Source organism: Tiliqua scincoides, chromosome 14 (genome assembly GCF_035046505.1).
Source record: "Tiliqua scincoides isolate rTilSci1 chromosome 14, rTilSci1.hap2, whole genome shotgun sequence".
NCBI classification, from domain to species: Eukaryota; Metazoa; Chordata; class Lepidosauria; order Squamata; family Scincidae; genus Tiliqua; species Tiliqua scincoides.
The window spans coordinates 14,939,084-14,957,102 of record NC_089834.1 but is presented as its reverse complement, the minus strand read 5'-3'; the positions used below and the strand labels follow the sequence as shown (position 1 = coordinate 14,957,102).

The window sequence follows — 18,019 nt, the reverse complement described above, 5'->3', positions numbered from 1 at the left end:
CTCTATCCTTTTTCTCGAACTCTATACCCACTCCCAACCGGAATGGGTTGTGTGCAGCGGGGAAAGGGGTCCGATGCGGCAGCGTGGCCCTGAGAGTAAGGTTCCGCCTGCAGGGTGTGCGAGGGAGAGAGTGGCTGGAAGGGCTTCGAGTGGCAGCTCCTTTCATCATGAACAAAACAGGTAAGGGGGGAGCCTCCCTGGGCCCCCCAGCAGCCTCAGACAGGCCTCGGACTGGAGTCCCCTTGAAAGGCCTCCAGGTGTCATCACCACCTCATGTGGCAGGGAGTTCCACAGGCAGTCAGTTTCAGTGGCTGGCTCTGGTGCTGTGTGAAAGAGCATCCCTCTCTCCACCACCATCCCCACATCATATAGAGGATTGGACAAGTTTCTGGAGGAAAAATCCATTATGGGGTACAAGCCATGATGTGTATGCGCAACCTCCTGATTTTAGAAATGGGTTAAGTCAGAATGCCAGATGTAGGGGAGGGCACCAGGATGAGGTCTCTTGTTATCAGGTGTGCTCCCTGGGGCATTTGGTGGGCCGCTGTGAGATACAGGAAGCTGGACTAGATGGGCCTATGGCCTGATCCAGTGGGGCTGTTCTTATGTTCTTATCATGTGGCAGGGAGTTCCACAGATGCTCAGTTTTATTGGCTGCCCCCCGGCTCTGTGTGAGAGGGAAAAGAGCATCCCTCCATCCACTGTGTTGCCATATGCTGTGGCAGGGAGTTCCACGGACTCCCAATTTAGTGGCTGCCCCCCTGGTCCTGGTGGTGGGTGAGAGGGAAAGGGGCATCCCTCCACCATCCCCACATCCTGTGGCAAGGAGTTCCACAGACTCCCAGCTTTAGTGGCTGTCCCCTGGCTCTGGTGCTGTGTGAGAGGGAAAAGGCAGGTCTCTTATCGGAGTGCTTGACACTTGTGCTGTGCTTTCTAACCCTCTCCTTTCCTTCCCCACCCATTTTTTCTTCTCAGAACTTGTGGAAGCCTTTAAGACGCGGATGAGGGAGGACCCAGACGTCGCCACTGCCGTGGCTGCCATCCATGTCTTGCTGGAGTTTTTGAAGAGGGACAAAGGCAAGTTATTGAGGATGCAGGCCTCTTGTCCTCTTGTGTGCTCCCAGAGACATCTGGTGGGCCACTGTGAGATACAGGAAGCTGGACTAGATGGCCTTGGAAGTCAGAAACCCTTTTTGACTTGGGTTCTGTAGGTTCCAACTTCCCTTCTGCCAACTCTGGAACTAGATAGGGCTTTGGTCCTTTCTGTCTCTCTCACTTTCTCCTGCTCTCTGTCAGGTGAGACAATTCAAGGGCTGAGAGCAAATCTCAAGAATGCTATAGAAACACTGTCTGGCGTTGACTCCTCGGTGGCTGTCTCTTCTGGAGGAGAGCTCTTCTTAAGATTCATCAGTCTCACATCCTTGGAGAACCCAGTGAGTATAGTTCAGCACAGGTGACAGACTGCAACCTTTCATCAGTGCATCTGTTTAAAATGCATTTTAATCTTCTGCACTGTCAAGGGTTCATCCCCGGGTCTGCTAGGTAATTTACAGGCTGAATAGTAGCAGGCCTGAAGCCTTGGCCTGACTGAGCCAGCACAGCATCCTGGGAGCAGAAAGGATGATGAAACATCGGGTGATGAAGACCAGGTGACTGCTCCCTGTGTGTGTGTGTGTGTGTGTGTGTGTGTGTGTGTGGCAGCACATGCTAAGTCAGAGTGACTCTGCAGTTTTTACTGCTCTCTGATTGGCTACCACACATATATATTCCAGCAGGAGCAAACTGGGGTGTGGGAGATGCAGAGTGGATTTGTGCCGAAGGCTACATCAGTGAGATCAGTGATTCGTGTACCATTTGTACAGTTTGGACTGTTGCTCTTGTACATAGTAAAGAGGCGTTTGGTGGAGGACTTCTGCCTTGTGTTGTCTTTGTCGCCGGGAGTGTGTGCGCTCCAACCTTGGGAGATAGGCAAGCCAAGCTAATAGCCGGGCAGCCAGCTGCGTGAACGTCGTCCGCTCTCCAGCAGCTCGCAACATGCACACACGCCAACAAATAGACACAGGCCAGAATTCCTCTTCTTAGGGCCCAATCCTATTCAGTTTTCCAGTGCCGGTGCTGCTGTGCCAATGGGGTATGCATTGCTTCCTGTGTTGGGGGTGCAGTCTCAGAGGCCGCCTCAAAGTATGGGAACATTTGTAAGGGGCTGCATTGGGGCTGCACCGGTGCTGGAAAGTTGGATAGGACTGGGCCCTTAGATGGTATCTGCTGTAGCAAATACATGCACCATCCAAAAACAGTGTCTTTTTTTTTCCTTCAAAAGACTGTAGTTGCATCTAAATTTAATTGAGTAAGACCTCTTAATGAAAATAGCCCTAAACCCAGCACTTTTACATTGGAGACTGGGGAGGAGCATTATCTCTGCAGTACCACATCCAAAGTATTTTTGTTTGTTTTACAAAATTATACATAGTTTTATCTCCCGAAGGGCATTCAAAGTGGCTTCCAAATATGAAATTGCATAAAAACAATATAAACATTTAAAATCCCTACAAAATAAGGCAACCTTTAAAATATCCCATTATAAGCCAAGAACAAGAAAAACAAAAAAGACAACCAGCAGCATTCAATAAAAAGGGCAGCCCATAGATCTAACCAGCATGGTTGGTTGGCAACCTTCAGTCTCGAAAGACTATGGTATAAGCCTGCAGCACCCGGTATTCCCAGGCTGTCTCCCATCCAAGTACTAACCAGGCCTGACCCTGCTTAGCTTCTGCGATCAGGCATATGCAGGGTAACAAAACACCAAATATTCAAATTTAAAAGCCCTAGACTCAACCTGTCACGTTTCAGCTTGTTTCTGGCCTTGTGACACCATCTCCTTTTGTCTTTAAACCTTGCTGCTTCTTCTAGGACTACTCCAAATGTAAAGCTATCATGATTGAACGAGGGGAGCATTTTCTCTGGAGGGTCTCGCTTTCAAGAAATAAAATTGCCAAGCTTTGCCACACGTTTATCAAAGATGGGGCGGTAAGTGAGTCTGGACATGAGAGGATAATGGATGACCATGAAATTCTTTGGGTTGCTTCTTTGGGTTCCTGCACAAGCACAGGAACTGGTATACTGGGCACAAAATGTAACATTCTGCAAACTTCAGGGTCAAAACCAGATATAGGACATCTATGATGACTCTGTGTATTTAAGATTTTATATCCAATCTCTCTTGAGAAGAAACTTGAAGCAGTATATAGTACTTAGTTCTATAGTTGTAGTTAGAATGGTTAAAAGCATTTGATATGCTTAGATGGAGAAGACTAAGGGGAGATATGAGAGCCATCTTCAGGTGTCCTTTAGTCCTTCAGACTTTATCTTGGAAGGCAGGGAAGGACTTGTTCTCCATGACTCCTGAGGACAGGAGTAGAAGCAATAGGATAAAACTGCAGGGAAGTAGATTAATCTAGGCATAAGGAACACTTTCCTAACTGTAAAAGCTATCTGGCACTACCAGAGTTTGCCTCATGCAGTGGTGGGCATTGACTTATTTGAGGTTTTCAATCAGAAGCTGATGACCATTTTTCAGGGATGCTGTAGCAGATGCCTCTTCTGAGGAAGGGGTTAGACTAGATGACCTTCAGGGTCCCTCCCAACTCTCAGTTTGTGATTCTAGTAAGTTTTATTTTATTGCAATATGAGTGGCATTTTTAAAAACATTGGATTGTGGTGTTGCTGGTAACTTTGGATCATGTGTGTCATGTCCCTGCAGAGAATATTGACTCATGCCTACTCCAAAGTGGTCCTGAGGGTGTTGGAAACCGCGACAGAAGCAAAGAAGCGTTTCAGCGTCTACATTACCGAATCGCAGCCAGACCTGGCAGGGCAAGTACCTGGAAATCTTTGATGCCGTTTCATGCATTTGGTGGGCCACTGTGAGATACAGGAAGCCTGTGGCCTGATCCAGCAGGGCTGTTTTTATGTTCTTATGCTACATGGCAAGAATAGGCACTTTCACTCAATTTTGTACTCTGAAGGTCTTTAAAATATTGTGAAACTTCTTTTGTCTCTTGCAGGCAGAAGATGGCCAAAGCCCTGGAAAAACTTGGTATTCCTGTGACCGTGATCCTGGATGCAGCTGTTGGGTAAGTACAGGGGTTCGGTGCTGCAGTGCTTTTGAAATGGAGGCGGGCCGAGTGCCTTTTGCTGAGTCAGCCCCTCTATCAGTGCTGTCAACCCCAACTGGTAGTGTTTCTGCTTGGGTTTCAGGCAGGTCAACACCTGCTATCAGATCTCTTATTTAATGGGAGACGCTGCTAGGGATCGAACCTGGTACTTCTTGTATGCAAGTATCTGCTAAGCAAAAGCCTGTCTACCCACAAACTCTCTGTGTGCCACCCTGAGCTCCTTGAAGCAAGGACAGAAATGTAAGGTCTATAGATAGGCAGACTAATTGAATACCAGTAGCCTCGCTTCGAAAAGCGTCATTGGAAATAACAGGGTAAGACTTTGGTCATTGAAAGACACCACAAATGCAACCCTGAGGTTGGTGTAGTCTTGCCAAGTCTTTTTGTCCGTCTCTACACAGCTACATAATGGAGAAAGTGGATCTGGTGATAGTTGGCGCTGAAGGAGTCGTAGAAAACGGAGGCATCATTAACAAGGTAAACTATCGTGTCTGTGGCAGATGCCACATTTGTGTGTCCAAATACTAAGTTTTGATTGGTCTTGGAAATGGCTGCTTTGGTTTCAAGAGCTGCCTTGCTGGTGTGGCTGTGCAGCCTTGGGATTTGAATCTCTGCTGTTTGGAAATCAGCGGGACCCAACTTCAGTTTGGCTGAATGGGATTGAGTTTGGCTCTTATGGGATTTTTGGTTTCTGATTGGGGTTGAGTGTTAAATAACTTTTTAAAAGGGTGCATTGCACCATCAGCCAGAGGTTGACACTTTTGCTTCTTCCTTTCTGAAACGGCCTCCGCAGATCGGTACAAACCAAATGGCCGTGTGCGCCAAAGCACAGAACAAGCCATTCTACGTGGTCGCCGAGAGCTTCAAGTTTGTGCGGTTGTTTCCGCTGAACCAACAAGATGTCCCGGATAAGTTTAAGGTGAGGGGAAGTTATTGTGGTTTACTGACGTTCTTTTAGATTGCACTGTCCATGTGTAGCAGAGGGCTTCGACACGCAAGTCGGGACCTGACCTAGAAGGGGGTCGCAACCGGGCTGTGGTAGCCACCTTGTTTTAGGCCTTAGGCCTGCAATCTCCAAACCAGGGCTAAGAGTGGTCAATCTCGCCAGGGATTTGCCCCAGCCCCTCAAAATTCAGTGTGCACTTCCTCGATCTCCCTCCCACCTGCCTTGTCTTACTTTCACTTCTTGATGTTGGAAGACCCCTGATGTTCAGGCATTCATAGTCCGTCACTGAAGTAGGATGGTCTCTCTCTCTCTCCAGGAGGCAGTCCTGCTGCCCAGCTTGATGGGGAAAAAGCTGTGCCTTTACAGGAAATATTTGTGTGTGTTGTGTTCTCTTCTAGTACAAAGCAGACACGTTGAAGAAAAGCAAGGCTCTAACAGAGGAGCACCCCTGGATCGACTATACCTCCCCATCTCTGATCACTCTGCTCTTCACAGACCTTGGCGTCCTAACGCCCTCCGCCGTCAGCGATGAACTCATTAAACTCTACTTGTAAACCCACCACCTCCCAAGGCAAGGAGCGCAATGTGCTGCGTTGCCTGCCTGACCAAAGGGCAAGCATGAACTGTAAATAAGAAGGGTCATCAATGGATGTCTCTTTTTTTGCAGAATTTTGATTTGATTGTATGAATGGCTATATGTCGTTTGAAATCTAAATTTTCTTGGGAATAAAATTCATTCAGATTGGCGCAGAGGTCTCAGATTTCATATACTACACAAATCTTACACTGCATAGATTAGATATTTTAAACCTGAGATAAAATTGGGACAGAAGTCTATTGCACAGCTTCACACTGCTGTTTCCCAGCATGCATTTTAACTGTAAGCTGTCATGGTAATTAACATCACTGTTAGAGGAAGGACAATCCCTACCACGAAGTGATAATTTTGCTGTTTGCTTCCTCCTAGATGCAGTCCACATTTAACTAAAATTGGTATAGAACTGATTTGTACCAGAAGCATCTACAAAAGATTGTGCCATTGTACACGTGTTAGTCTTTTAAAAGTGTGTTGAGAATCTAGATTGTATCCCAAGTTTAATTAGTGATAAACTAAACTTCTTGATAGGAGAGGAAACTGAACGCTTTCCACATGTGCTGCCTCCGACGCATTCTTGGCATCACCTGGCAGGACAAAGCTCCAAACAACACAGTCCTGGAACGTGCTGGAATCCCTAGCATGGATGCACTGCTGAAACAGAGACGCCTGCATTGGCTCGGTCATGTCGTGAGAATGGATGATGGCTGGATCCCAAAGGATCTCCTCTATGGAGAACTCGTGCAAGGAAAGCGCCCTACAGGTAGACCACAGCTGCGATACAAGGACATCTGCAAGAGGGATCTGAAGGCCTTAGGAGTGGACCTCAACAAGTGGGAAACCCTGGCCTCTGAGCGGCCCGCTTGGAGGCAGGCTGTGCAGCATGGCCTTTCCCAGTTTGAAGAGACACTCGGCCAACAGTCTGAGGCAAAGAGGCAAAGAAGGAAGGCCCACAGCCAGGGAGACAGACCAGGGACAGACTGCACTTGCTCCTGGTGTGGAAGGGATTGTCACTCCCGAATTGGCCTTTTCAGCCACACTAGACGCTGTTTCAGAACCACCTTTCAGAGCGTGATACCAGAGTCTTTCGAGACTGAAGGTTGCCAACAGAAAAACTTGGACTACAACCCTCTAAGTACTTGCTTAGTCGTGTTTATCCTGCTTAGCAATTCACTTTACTATCTCTCCTCTTAACTCCAGAGGGGTCTGGCAAACCTCTGCCCTGTTTAAGTGCTCAAGGGATTGAAGGTCAAATCTAGTGCTGGCATTAGAATTACTGAACAGACTAACTTACTTCCCCTTCTAGAACCAGACACAAGCAAATCGCCTACAGACAAAACAGTGAGTCTTCTCCAAGCAGGTGGGGAAGCATTTTATTGTCCTTTATGGAAGGGAAAGAGTCTCCTTTTTAAAGGGCGTTGAATACACTTGTACAGCCAAGAAACAAGGAAGAAGGCTGCGCCTGGTCCAGGATCCTGTCCTTGCTGGGAAGTCCACTTGCCCCTGTGGATGGGTCAGGCTACCTCCCAGAGGGACCTTACCCCAGAAGTGGAAAACTAGAAGCTTAAAGCATCATATGTAGCTCTATGATGCACCCCCTTCCGCAACCATCATTCTCTCTGAGCTCAATAGGGCTTACTCCTTAGGCTGCAATCCTATACCTACTGCCTTGGGAGGGATTCCCAATGACAGGCCTTTACTGCCAAGGAAACACAGGTAGGACTGGGTTGCACAGCTGGAATGCCCACTTTAAGCCTTCAGTTCATTTTTCATCCTTCAGACATGGAGTCATCCACTGTTTCGGTCCGGGCTCTCTTTCCACTGGATAGCAGCTTCTTCTCAAACTCTTCCTCACTGATCTTGCCCTTCTTTAGCCGTTTCAAGAGCCGAGTATCGTTCAGGAGCTCCTCCAAGTCCTCATCTTCTATCTCGGAGCCCTATAAAAATGGGTGAGAGGGAAAAAGAAAGAGATCTAGATTTTAAAGGAGCACCGAAATAGACAAGCCGATTGTTTTGGTCTTTCCCTCAGCATCTCATTAACCTTCTGTTACTGTTCGTAGTAGGGAGATGCACACAGACTTTTGGCCAGGCTGTGCACACATCCCAAGGGCTAACCGGGCTGAGTTACTGAAATTAAGGAACACTACAAAGCTAGCTAAGTACAGACATCCACAGGGATCTGTTCCATGCCCCCCCACAGATCTAGAAAGCTTGGACACAGGGAGCCCTATCTCCATAGCCCCTCCACACCCAATACCTTCATTTATGTTGTTTATAGTTGCACAAATGAATCCTGTATTTACTTTTGTAGGGTCCCTGCCCTGGAGGGGCCTGGAGCAGGCTTGTTCCACCCCCAGGTAAGCCTCGGATTGGCTGAAGGGGGAGGGGGTTCCAACACCCTTGTCCTCCTCCCTAGCAGAGCTGCCAAACCTGGCCTAGGAGCAGGAGCTGTTCACCTCACAGCTCCCTGCTTCACACTGACTGCCTCGCATCCCTGGCCTTCCTGCTTTATGGAGCAAGCCTGCCCCCTTTGGCCTCTCCCCTTCCTCCAGGTGGGGCAGAAAAGGCCTTTCCTGTTCCTGGCTTGTTTCCTGTAGTGTTCCTTGTTTGCCCTGACAGCCCCCTCTGGCTGGTTGGGTTAGCCAACCTGCTTTGCCCCCTTCAAGGGCAGGGAAGCCTCCCCACCCTGGGCATGGGGTGCCTGCTCCCAGGTAAGTCGGGGGTCAGGGCATCTGGGAGGGGCCCCGACAACTTTAACCAGACTGATTACAGCAAGACAAGCAAGCAGGTAGCCTGCAGCTAGAGGGGACGACTCAGCCAACATTAACAGGAAGCACATTTGCACATTAACAGGATCAGGAACATTAACAGGAAGCACATTAGAGTTGTCCCCTCTAGCTGCAAGCTGCCTGCCTGCTTGCCTTGCTATAAGCTTTCTTCTTATAGCATCTGGTTTAAGCAAGTACAAGATCCCTTCACGTGACTATAAGCAACATAAATGAAGGTTAATGGGTGCAGGGTGAGGCCTGGAAACTGCAGATAAACGGATCTGTGGATACCAGGGGGATTTATGGGATTTCCTTTACAGGCCACCTTTAGGCAGAAAGTTAAGACATTCTTAGTGAAAATTTTAGACCGAAGGTGCGGGTTGATCAATTTCACAGTGTAAACCTCCTTTGGGAACTTCTTGTTGAAGGGCAGAACATGGAGAGGTCAAATGGCTGCAGAGAAGTGGCCGCTCACCTCATCTCTTCTCCGTTTAGCGGTCATTTTCTTCTTCTTTTCCTTCTTGGCCTTCTGCTTCGACCAGGACTTGTTCCTGATCACCCTCGTCCTCCCACCCTGTTCTTGTCTCTCCTTCTGTTTCTGCTCCAGCAGCTTCTGCCTTTGTTTCTCTCGGTTTTTGTCTCTGAAAGGGATAGAGTCTGTGTCTATATCGACGGGCACGAAGTCCGAGAAGGACTTGCCTTTCAGTTCCGGCATCCGTGGCATCTTCAGCAGAGCGAAGCCTCGAGCTAGGCTGGCAAAGTCCAGGTCTGTTAGGGTGGTGAAAGGCAAGAATGGATCAGGCCCAGAAACAAGGACAGAAAAAGAATATCACTGTTATATTGACATGAGAGAGTCTTGTGAAGCCTAAAGGAAAACACATTTAGCTTTGCTTAGACTGTTGGTCTTCAGGACGCCGTTAAGGCCCTTGGATGGTTCTGATGCAACAGATTCACATGGCTACCCCTCTGCAATTATTAAGCATGGCTCAATGAGAATTAAAACATTAATTTTCATTCATTCTGGAGCAGCATTTCTTAACACTGCTCCCCCAATGCACCAACTGCTGCCACACTCTCCTTAAGAGTTACCGCCAGAAGTAACTGGTGATGATGTCATCCTCAATTACTTCCAGATATGGAGCCTGTGACGGGAGTGTCCAAGGTCAGAGAGAATCAGGGCGCACAGGTGTGCTTTTTCTCACACTTGAAAACTGCACTCTAGAGCCAAGCCAACTGCCCACTGGGCCAAGTCTCCTGCCACCACCGGAAGCTCCTGTGATGGTCTCACTGCTAGGTGCCACACGCACCACCCAACACCGCCTGGTGAACCAGAGCAGCTATTTGCAACCAATGTGCTGCAAAAGATCCATAGTTGTGATGCAGGAGCTTGGAGCACAACGTTGAACATTGCTAAAAACTATTCTGCAGCTCTTTTTCTAGGGCTCTGCTGGCAGAGGAAGAGGGATAGACAATTCATTATTACAGGCTGAGCCACAAGACCTGGAAGCCGTAAGTAACGTCACAAGAGGAGAAGACCATAGTGAGAGAATCCCAGCTCTAAAGGAATTCCAGGTATGAGGCACTGGACATAAATCAAACAAAGACCCAGGCCTCGTTCCTCAGCTTTACTGTCTTAAAAGATGAAACAAATGAAAGAAGAGAGGAAATGGCTGGCAACAGAGCCCAGAGAGTCTCCCCACTCCCTTCTGTGGCCAAGGTCAGCAGCAGTTCTTGCTTAGCCGGGCCCAGAAACGCAGGCGCTGCAGGCACGAATCACCTTTTACGCGGAAGATCAGGCTGCACTCGTGCTTGGCGTAGGCCTGCACCCAAGACACAAACGCCTTCATCCCTTTCTCGTACACTGCTCTGTCAGCCAAACTCAGGGCCTTCAGTTTGGGCAGAACGTCTGCCACGTTCCTCTGCGGCGTCATTTCCTGCAGGGGACACTGTTACGGATGGAAGAGAGAGAATCCAGTGTCAGATTGTTTGGAAACATCTGCCGCTGTTCTGCTAGAATAAAAATTCTCATCACAAGATGCTTTAATGCTGTCCATTTCCTTCTCCTAGAGCAGGGGTGCCCAAACCCCGGCCCTGGGGCCACATGCGGCCCTCGAGGCCTCTCAATGCGGCCCTCAGGGAGCCCTCAGTCTCCAATGAGCCTCTGGCCCTCCAAAGATTTGTTGGAGCCCACACTGGCCTGAAGCAACTGCTCTCAGCGTGAGGGCGACTGTTTGACCTCGCACGTGAGCTGTGGGCTGAGGGCTCCCTCCACTGCTTGTTGTTTCACGTCTGTGATGCAGTAGTGGCAGCAAAGGAAAGGCCAGCCTTGCTCTGTGCAAGGCCTTTTATAGGCATTGAGCTATTACAAGACCTTCATTCATTCATCTAAGTTCATCTTTAATATATTCATTGATGTAAATTTATTCAAATTTTAAATGTAAATTAATTCTTCCCCCCCCCGGCCCCCGACACAATGTCAGAGAGATGATGTGGCCCTCCTGCCAAAAACTTTGGACACCCCTGTCCTAGACCAGTGATTTTTCAACCTTTTTCATCTCAAGGCACACGGACAGGGCACTAAAATGGTCAAGGCACACCATCAGTTTTTTTTAACAACTGACAAGGCACACCACCCCCAATTGGCCCTACTAATAAATGGCCCGCTCCCAAATTCTTGTGGCACACCTGGGGACCATTCGCGGCACACCAGTGTGCCACAGCACAGTGGCTGAAAATGGCTGTCCTAGACAATCACAATTCAAAGCCCGGAAGCTCCATTCCAGGTGGAACCTGCTGCGTTGAACCAAGGTTTGCAGTCTGGCCACAATGCCTGAACCCTGCCAACAATCTGGTTTTACTGCAAGCCTCTGTGGTTCAAGGGCATCCACTAAGGCCGGACTCAGCACTCAAATTAGCTGACCTTCAAGGGCCAGTCCTGAGCCCCAAAAGCCTATAAAGCTCAGAGATAGCACTTTTGTCAGAGCACCTTGTCTCTGGGGCAAACCCCTGCGCTTGCAATGGATACACCCCCTGCCTCTGGCCTGCCCCCTGGGTCTCAGAATCCAACAGCCTAGAGCAGCAGTCACCATATTCACAACCGCTGTCTGTCCAAAAAGCAGTCCCCATTTGGACCACAGCTTACCATTCTGAGTCCAATGCGGTGTGATATTCAAGTAGATCTGGGCACCGGGATGCTCTGGGCAGTTACGTCCGATGCCCAGTGCACAGATGTACTGAACATAAGAACATAAGAACAGCCCCACTGGATCAGGCCATAGGCCCATCTAGTCCAGCTTCCTGTATCTCACAGCGGCCCACCAAATGCCCCAGGGAGCACACCAGATAACAAGAGACCTCATCCTGGTGCCCTCCCTTGCATCTGGCATTCTGACATAACCCATCATGGCTTGTACACCGTAATGGATTTTTCCTCCAGAAACTTGTCCAATCCCCTTTTAAAGGCGTCCAGGCCAGTCGCCATCACCACATCCTGTGGCAAGGAGTTCCACAGAAGAACCACATGCTGAGTAAAGAAATATTTTCTCTTGTCTGTCCTAACTCTCCCAACACTCAATTTTAGTGGCTGTCCCCTGGTTCTGGTGTTCTGTGAGAGTGTAAAGAGCATCTCTCTATCCACTCTGTCCATCCCCTGCATAATTTTGTATGTCTCAATCATGTCCCCCCTCAGGCGTCTCTTTTATAGGCTGAAGAGGCCCAAACGCCGTAGCCTTTCCTCGTAAGGAAGGTGCCCCAACCCAGGAATCATCTTAGTCGCTCTCTTTTGCACCTTTTCCATTTCCACTATGTCTTTTTTGAGATGTGGTGACCAGAACTGGACACAATACTCCAGGTGTGGCCTTACCATAGATTTGTACAACGCCATTATAATATTAGCCGTTTTGTTCTCAATATCTTTCCTAATACATGTGGTGCAGAAGCAGAATGGTAAACTTCACTCATGAAGCAGAGGGATTTCCCCAAGCCCCGGATCTGGCCCCCGGACCATGATTTGGAAAGCCATACCCTTGGAGCTTCTACCCTAACCCTTTGAAAGCTCTCACCTTTTGGTTAATGGCGAGAAAGTTGACGTAGGCCTCTTCCATAGGAAGCAGGAACACAAGAGCGCTGCCCGTGTGGCCAATGCGTGCGGTGCGGCCGCAGCGATGAACGAAGGCACTGGAAAACATTATTTGAAAAGGCAGCTTAGCAAGAACAGCCGCTTGGGGGGGGGGAGCACATGCAATTTACAAACACGCACACTTCCGACACTTCTATGCTGTTTCAACAGTGGCAGCTCAGTCGACGAACGGCCAGTCCTGAAAGAGCTTGCGATACCTTGCGTTGCTCGGAGCGTCGTACTGCAAAACCCAGTTCACTTCTGGAATGTCTATGCCGCGGGCCATCACATCGGTGCAGACCAGGATGCCGCTACAACATCAGGGGGAAAAGACAAAGTTTTTAAAGAGAGGAGCAAGTCCACTACCCACTTATGGTTTTCAGACTTTCAGTGCCATGCAGTGTAGGTGGATATATCGGCTGTGGCCTCTCCTAAACCTTGCTACAGCTATCCGGCCTCTTGTAACATCCAGCCTAGACTACTGCAGGGTCTTATGCAAGGGACTACCCTTGACAGCTATTCAGAAACTTCCACCCATCGAGAATACGGCAGCCTGTGCTAACAGGGACATGCCCATTAACAATAGACTGAACATTTTTAAACAGAGAAGCATGGGAATGATTCCCCCATTCAGCCTGCAGAACTGCGCCGTGAGATCTTTCCAGTTGCACTCTCTGGTACTTAGAAGTGGGATTCTGTAGCTACTCTCTTCGAATTAGCGGTTTATTCAGTAATCTCACATCTAAATCAACATCCACATCTTGGCCCCAAGCAAGTGCTTCCAGTGGTGGCCGGATTAGCTCTTGCAGAAGTTTCCGGAATTCCTGGGGAGTTTCTCACCTGGGAAGTTTCCGGAATTCCATGAAGATTCTGTTCCGTTTGTGCTTCATTTTTCCGTGGATGCTCATTATTGTCGCGTTTTTAACCAAAGACTCCAAAGCTTTCCCATAATATTCCACGCAAGCACAAGTGCTGAAAGGTACAAGCGTAGACCACAAGTTTTGATTTTAAGTTTCCTCTGGGTTGAAAGAAGAAACATAATAGTGAAAAAAAATGGTGAAATCTGTTCCACGAGAGTTTATTATGGGATTTTTTTCTTGAAATGGGATGAGCTTGGGATGGAGCCAAAGTTCAGTGGATAAAGCACCTGTTTTGCTTGCATTAGATTAGATTAGATTACTTTATTGTTAGATTACTTTATTGCATATGGGTTCCAATTTCAACCCCATTCACCTCCAGGTACTGCTGGAAAAGACCCTAGCCAAAACCCTGCCAGTCAGATCCAAGGGGCCTAATGATCTGATGCCACAAAAGGTAGTTTTAAACGGAGATACAGTTTGCGGGCGGGGAAGAGAACCAGCCTCTCTCACCTAACTCTTTTGCATTTGTAGGGTCACCATCACCCTCAATTTACAAGGCCCATTTAAAATGTTCAACACACTTAACATCCAGCGTCTCAGGAATCTTTGCAACGACTCTGTGTCAGGTCCCACCAATGCAAACCCTGAATATTACAATACCCCCCCCCCCAAAAAAAGGATCTATTCAGTACTACCTGAAAAAAATAAGATGTTTCTCTGACTTGTGCTGACGAAGGAAGTGGACTAACTGGTTAAATTTCTCCTCTGTTTTGCAGATCTGAAACAGATAGAAGACAAATTAAGACATAAAAAGGCCAGGAAAACGGTAAGTCATACTGGGGTTCTGTTGAAGTCTGCAATATTTATTAATTATTGTTCTCTTCCATCTTTGCTACCAACTTGGAGCTTCTTTTATTCCACTCTCCCACCCCACCCCACCCCCATCCTGGTGTTGAGACCCTTTGGCATATCACCCCACTTCTTGGTCAGCTCCTGGGCTGTCGGTATCCACCAACTCCATTCAGATCCAAGTGCCACAGGCTCAGCTGAACCCAAGTGGAATCGACACAAGCACAGATCTGGAGAGTGGGAGTGCTACATCACCCAGAACAGGGCAGGGTCAAAAGCTTTTGTGTTCCCACTTCTTTATTGGGCAGAATCGAGACCAAGCAGGGCCACTCAGCCACTGACTACAGGGAAGGTGGAAGAGGGAGAGAAAAGGATCTCCTCACCATGTAGTAGTTCTCTAGCCGCGTGGGGGTCTTCTGGGTGTTGCTTGCGGCCATCCCCTTCTCCTTCACTGAGATGCGGACCGGATTCCGGAGGCCTGCCCTCACCAGATTCTCCACCTCTTGGGTCTGAGTCGCTGAAAAAAGGCCAGTCCTTCTCTGCTTGGGCAAAAGGCCCAAAATGGTGTTTAAGCTGCAAGCAAACATAGCTAAGAACATTAACAGCAGCCCTGCTGGGGCAGATCTAGCATCCCTCTTTCCCACAGGGCAGATGCTGACGGATTCTTCTACAAAGCCCCCAAGCAGTGCCATTAGTTTTTTCTGCTGTGCCCCCCACCTCACAACCGCTCTTCTGTGGCTCACTGCCGCTGAACATGGAGGTCCTATGCAGACTTCTTGATTAATCACCTGAATTTATTGCCCCTCTACAGATCAGTGGACCCATCCTCAAAAAATAACAGAGTGGCACTATACAATAGCAGTGTACCCTCTGAGCTTGAACCTGAAAACCTTTTTCCAGTTTTCCCAAGTTCTTTTGGAAGAAGAGAAGGGCATAAGCTTTCAGAGCAAGCGTGTCCCAAGCTAGTCCACAATCAAGAAAACACTAGAAGGTGTGCCCTGCTTCTAGAGCACATACCTGGCTTCAAAGCCCATATCCAGAAGGCGATCAGCTTCGTCCAGGACAAGGATGTCAAGAGATTTCACAGAGCTGACCAAATCCAGCCCATCCAATCTCCTCCTGAACATGTCCTCCAAACGGCCTGGAGTGGCTACGATGATATTTCCACTATCGGGTTGGGGGGAAAGGGGACAGAAAGGTTTTGAGCAGGTTTGGAGACCCATTCCTCATCTCAGACAAGGTCCCAAGAGAGACAAACATACCACTCTTCCCAGAAAGGAGATTCAAAAAATCAAACTGACATGACCTAAATTCATCATATATTTATTCACATGGAAAAGCAGATGGAAGGCTAGACAGGCACTAAGAACGATGTGACACAGCACTAGCTACACCCAAAGGATCTCACAAGTCCTATCCCAATAGAGGTTTGCACCACATGATGACCTTTCAGTCAACAACAAATCACATAGACAATGGTGGCCATGCGGGGTATGCAAAACGCCAAAAGCTCTGAGGTCTTTGTCAAACCATTTAAGCACCACTCAGTTCCCAAACTGCGGAGTCAGGGAAATTGGACATTGGCTAAAGTACAGCTCTCATTTCAACCCAGAGCATCCAGGCTCAGCCTACGAACCGCAGGGTGGAAGACATTTGTCCGTGGCAAGGCATTCTGGGGTGAACTGATCAGGAACCAACTCACCCTCGTTCTTTGAATCTTTCTACGTCTTCCATGGGATTCTTCCCACCAATCAAAAGGCACCGACTAGGACAAAACAGACACACAGCTCAGAAAAGTCCCCCAAGTCCTTCCTGCCCCCTCTCAGTCTTACTATCCTGTAACTACTGACCTAAACTGTGGGAAGTACTTGGTGAAGTGGGAGATCACTTCGTCGATTTGAACGGCGAGCTCTCTCGTAGGCGTGATGACGATCGCGCCAACCTGAGAAGGTGGTGAAAAGAAAGAGCGAAATGGTCAAGTGGACATTTGCTGGATGCAGTTGGTGCCTCCGTCCTCTACAAATGGAATCTGAAGGGGACTTATGAGGGCTGAGACCACGAGGGACAAAGGGCAAGAAAGGGCTGCAAATGCATTTTAAACATGCATTTGCATATTTAAATATTCACCTTTACTTTAAATAAATGCTGAAACATACTTATTGCAAACTTTTAGATTAATTAATTAAGTGTATATATTTTTTTTAAAATCTATAATTGTAAGCTGCCTTGGGCATCAGTTAGTTAGTTAGTTAGTTAGTTAGTATTTCGTCATATGGGGGTGTAAACAATTTTCCTGCTTGATGATGTCACTTCCAGCCATGACAACACTTCCAAGTGAATGACATCACTTCTGCTGGGTCCCAGACAGATTGTCACTCTAAAAAATGGGTCCTGGTGCTAAAATGTTTGAGAACCACCACTGTAATATAGTCTGAATACTTCAAAAAAGTTTCAAAACTGCCACGTCTTTTTTCTTCTTTCCACCAGCCCTGTGCAGAAATCCAGATTCTTATGCACAAGCATCAAATACTTAGGAGCCTTTCCAAACCCGTCCATCACGCAAGACCATTTCCCCCCCTCTTCATGTGTGCTTACTCGCATGCAAGGAAAGATAGAAACGGGAAGGTATTACCTGCATTTTCTTGAGCTTTTCTTCTCGCCGGAGAAGAATCTCTATGATGGGAATGACAAAAGCCAATGTTTTGCCACTGCCGGTGACCTGGGGGGATGGAAACAAAGTCCCCAGATATGGTTTATCTCGTTCCAAGCTTGATGAAACGGGCAAAAACATCGCAGCTCACTCAAGCCCTGGAACACTCACCGCTTCGGCAGCCACGTCCTTATTTGTCATGAACAAAGGAATCGTCGCGGACTAGAAGAGAGAAAGAAGGTGACTCTTAAAACAAAAGACAATGGGTGCTAGGATACAACTTGGGGGGAGAATGCAGGGTTGGGGGAGGAAGAGGGGGATTTGGAGAGAATCCATGGGTGGGGAGAGGGGGGATTAGAGGGGGGTGCTGGGGGGAGAATCCAGGGGTGTGGAGGGGGATTTGGGGGGTGCTGGGGCAGAATCCAGGGGTGGGGGAGGGAGGGGGGATTTGGGTGGAGAATCCATGGGTGAGGAGGGGGGGAGTGAGTGGACCCCAGGGGTGGGGGAGGGAGAGAGGTAAGAGGGGGAAGAACCCAGGGGTGGGAGAGAGAGAGGGGGACAACCCAGGGGTGGGGGAGGGAGAGGGGGGAGTGGGGGACAACCCAGGGGTGGGGGAGGGAGAGGGGGGAGTGGGGGACAACCCAGGGGTGGGGGAGGGAGAGGGGGAGGAACCCAGGGGTGGGAGAGGGAGAGGGGGGAGTGGGGGCCCCAGGGGTGGGGGAGGGAGAGGGGGAATGGCACGTGTCACTCCAGAGAGCCCTTCAGGGGAGACCCCCCTGCCCCCCCACCTGCACAGGAGTCATGTGGGAGAAGCGCAGCTCCTGCAGGGCCCGCAGGACGCCCGGGCTGAGCTGGACGGGCAGGGACGCCCACCGGCCCTCGGTCACCGACTCCATGCCGCCTGTGAGCCTCCTGGCCGGCTCTGAACGGCGGTCCGCCCGCTCTCAGTTCCCCCAGCACCTGCGCGTCCGACGCTCCACTCCGTCCGTCCGGGAAACAGAAGCTGCGAGACTTTGGTTCCGGGCAACGCCTGTTTCCCCCCACCAGTCTGGGTCCCTC

At 49.0% G+C, this 18,019-nt stretch overlaps 2 protein-coding genes across 2 annotated transcripts; one reads left to right on the top strand and one right to left on the bottom strand.

Annotated features, from left to right (window-relative positions):
- The first annotated feature begins 49 nt into the window (after nucleotides 1–49).
- Nucleotides 50–5,868, top strand: EIF2B1 (eukaryotic translation initiation factor 2B subunit alpha). The gene is made up of 9 exons (XM_066609876.1): nucleotides 50–180; nucleotides 976–1,077; nucleotides 1,297–1,433; nucleotides 2,911–3,027; nucleotides 3,761–3,877; nucleotides 4,069–4,133; nucleotides 4,577–4,652; nucleotides 4,969–5,094; nucleotides 5,520–5,868. Exons 1-9 carry the CDS (start codon nucleotides 168–170, stop codon nucleotides 5,673–5,675), a joined length of 909 nt encoding a protein of 302 aa, XP_066465973.1. The 5' UTR covers nucleotides 50–167; the 3' UTR covers nucleotides 5,676–5,868.
- A 1,207-nt stretch (nucleotides 5,869–7,075) lies between these two features.
- On the bottom strand, nucleotides 7,076–17,894 carry DDX55 (DEAD-box helicase 55). The gene is made up of 14 exons (XM_066609757.1): nucleotides 17,749–17,894; nucleotides 17,132–17,182; nucleotides 16,943–17,029; nucleotides 16,161–16,252; nucleotides 16,013–16,075; nucleotides 15,328–15,477; nucleotides 14,694–14,883; nucleotides 14,157–14,239; nucleotides 13,442–13,573; nucleotides 12,820–12,912; nucleotides 12,546–12,660; nucleotides 10,262–10,430; nucleotides 8,960–9,252; nucleotides 7,076–7,653 (listed from the first exon to the last, which is right to left on the bottom strand). Exons 1-14 carry the CDS (start codon nucleotides 17,854–17,856, stop codon nucleotides 7,486–7,488), a joined length of 1,794 nt encoding a protein of 597 aa, XP_066465854.1. The 5' UTR covers nucleotides 17,857–17,894; the 3' UTR covers nucleotides 7,076–7,485.
- Nucleotides 17,895–18,019: the final 125 nt, after the last annotated feature.

Coding starts and splice junctions, on each gene's coding strand:
- EIF2B1 (XM_066609876.1), top strand. Junction 4,134..4,576: donor ATCCTGGATGCAGCTGTTGG/GTAAGTACAGGG, acceptor GTCTCTACACAG/CTACATAATGGAGAAAGTGG. Junction 5,095..5,519: donor ATGTCCCGGATAAGTTTAAG/GTGAGGGGAAGT, acceptor GTTCTCTTCTAG/TACAAAGCAGACACGTTGAA.
- DDX55 (XM_066609757.1), bottom strand. CDS start 17,856: ATGGAGTCGGTGACCGAGGGCCGGTGGGCGTCCCTGCCCGTCCAGCTC. Junction 13,574..14,156: donor AAACATCTTATTTTTTTCAG/GTAGTACTGAAT, acceptor TGTACCTTTCAG/CACTTGTGCTTGCGTGGAAT. Junction 12,661..12,819: donor GACGCTCCGAGCAACGCAAG/GTATCGCAAGCT, acceptor AATGTTTTCCAG/TGCCTTCGTTCATCGCTGCG.